Here is a 2,464-nt window from a genome sequence, read left to right as displayed (position 1 = left end):
TTCATCTCCAAATTAGCCGAAAGAAGCATTCCCTTTTTCGATGCATTAAAGGGAATAAACTAGTCAAAAGACTTCAATGAAATCCTTCTTGTCAAGAGGCTTTCGACTCTCTAAAAGTTTACCTGTCCTATCCTCCCATCCTCTCCCGGCCTCTCTTTGGTTAGCCTTTGTATCTATATCTGGCAGTGGCTCCTGAAGCTGTAAGCTCATGCTTAATTCGGGAAGAAGGGGACAAATAATTCCCTGTCTATTATGTCAGCCACGTCTTAAGGGATGCAGAGACAAGATACCCCACTATAGAAAAATGGTATACTCTCTTCTACTTGCCAGCAGGAAGCTTCGACCTTACTTCCAAGGAAATGACATTCGGGTATACACCAATCAACCCCTACAGAAAATCTTTCATAAACCTAATTTCTCGGGAAGACTAGTAAACTGGGCCATAGAACTCAGCCAGTTCAATATTACCTATCTCCCTCGCCTGTCTATCAAGGGACAAGCATTGGTCAATTTCTTAATTGAATGCTTCGCACCTTCAGAATTTGAAACACTTTGGGAAGGTTCCCCAATGTTGACGCATCTTCCTCTCCCTTGGTTACTATTTGTTCACGGTTCGCCCACCTCTGACAGTAGTGGGGCTAGTGTCCTGTTGATAAGTCCCGAAGGATTTGAGATTAAACAATCCATAAGGTTTAATTTTCCCTCCACTAAAAATTATTCTGAATATGAAGCCTTTCTAGCCGGACTTCGATTACCCAAAGCGCTACAAGTCCAGCATCTGAAAGCCCACAGTGATTCCCAACTCATTGTGAACCAAGTGCTTGGTGGTTTTGTAATTAAATCACCTTTGATGATAAAATATTTGGAAGAAATTCGAACCATACTTTTGGAATTCAAGATCGCTACCCTCGAAGGGATCTTAAGAAGAGAGAACCAAAGGGCTGATGTTCTGGCTAAACTGGATACAGATAAGGATCGTTCCCCTTCAATTGGTCTCTACAAATTTTTATTGGCATCTCCTTCAGTAACCCATATATCTGAAGCCCCTATGGAAGTATTGACACTCTTATACGGCCCCAATTAGATGACTCCTATTTACCTTTATCTACAGGAAGGGATCGCCCCTCAGGATAAAAAATCTGCTCAACTATTGTGCTCCAAGGAAGCTCATTACATGATTATAGATGATACCTTATATCGGAGATCTTTCTTGGCTCCTCTTTTCAAGTTCATTGACTGTGCGGAAACGGATTATTGCATGCTAGAGGTGCATGAAGGCATATGTGGGAGTCATTCTTCAGGAGAAGCTCTGGCCCACAATACGGCAAGGATATTACTGGCCCACCTTGAGAAAAGACTGCTTAAACTATGTCAAAACCTGTGCTAAATGCCAAATTTATGCTTAAGTAACATTCAATTTCTTCTAGTAGCTGTGGATAACATGACCAAGTGGGTTAAAGCCAAAGCCGTTGCCTACACCACTTCCACGATTTGCAAAAAGTTTTTTCATGAACACCTTGTTACTCGCTTCAGGATACCCCACATCTTGATCACTGACAACGGGAGACAATTAATTGAGACTGATTTTGAAGAATATTTGACTTACAGAAAATAACACCGAAGATCTTTTGTAGCCTACCCTCAGTCCAACGGTCAAGTTGAAGTCACCAGTCGAACCTTCCTTCCAAGTTTGAGGAAGAATGTGTAGGATCAAAAAACACTTTGGGTGGAAGAATTGCCAAACATACTTTGGGTGTAATATATGGGATATATCGTGTAATTATTAATTATTATGTATGTTTAGTATTTATTCTGTGAATTATTTGTTGATTGTTAAATGTATTTGGATGTTTAAAAATAATATTAATTGAGTATTTTAATTTTTTTATGTCCAAAATAAAATATAGATAATTGTCATATCTTCCTATTTATTTTTATGTTGATTTATGATTTTATAGGAAATATATGGTTTTTATAAAATCTTTTTCCGAGTATTTAAAAACTATTTTATAAAATCAGGAACCAACCGACATCATCCGTTTTTACGTTTTTATAACCCGAAACTCTTCCGAAAACTCCTTCCTAACCTAATTGCAATATTCCGAGCAATTTTCATGTTTCGACTTTTTCGATCCGGCACCGGCGCAATATTTTCGATACATTATTCGTTTCGGTAAATTAATAAAACTCGTATTTTTAATAAACGGGATATTTTTATTAAACTATCACAATTATCACCTCGTAATACGTGTAACCAAGCACTGAGACCAAGACCGTAGTACAAATTGTACTGGTTTGGATAATTATCTCGAAAACCGGTACCGTTTGGATCAGTTTTTATAAATAAACGTACCATTTTGTATCTGGAATGATCCAACGAGATACTAATTTTCCGTAATTATAAATAGCCTCTACCGTATTTTATTTTGTACCAGAAATCATTTGCAAACAATATTTACAGAGT

General features: G+C 37.7%; 1 protein-coding gene across 1 annotated transcript; it reads left to right on the top strand.

The window, feature by feature from the left end:
* Positions 1-304: 304 nt before the first annotated feature.
* On the top strand, positions 305-1,084 carry LOC141674236 (uncharacterized). The gene has a single exon (XM_074480953.1). The coding sequence runs from the start codon at positions 305-307 to the stop codon at positions 1,082-1,084; it is 780 nt and encodes a 259-aa protein (XP_074337054.1).
* The last annotated feature ends 1,380 nt before the right edge of the window (positions 1,085-2,464 follow it).

This window comes from Apium graveolens, chromosome 7 (genome assembly GCF_009905375.1).
Source record: "Apium graveolens cultivar Ventura chromosome 7, ASM990537v1, whole genome shotgun sequence".
Taxonomy (NCBI): Eukaryota; Viridiplantae; Streptophyta; class Magnoliopsida; order Apiales; family Apiaceae; genus Apium; species Apium graveolens.
This window is presented reverse-complemented; position numbering and strand designations above follow the sequence as displayed.

Bases quoted from the DNA above. Each gene is read 5' to 3' on its own strand.
- LOC141674236 (XM_074480953.1), top strand. From the start codon at position 305: ATGGTATACTCTCTTCTACTTGCCAGCAGGAAGCTTCGACCTTACTTC.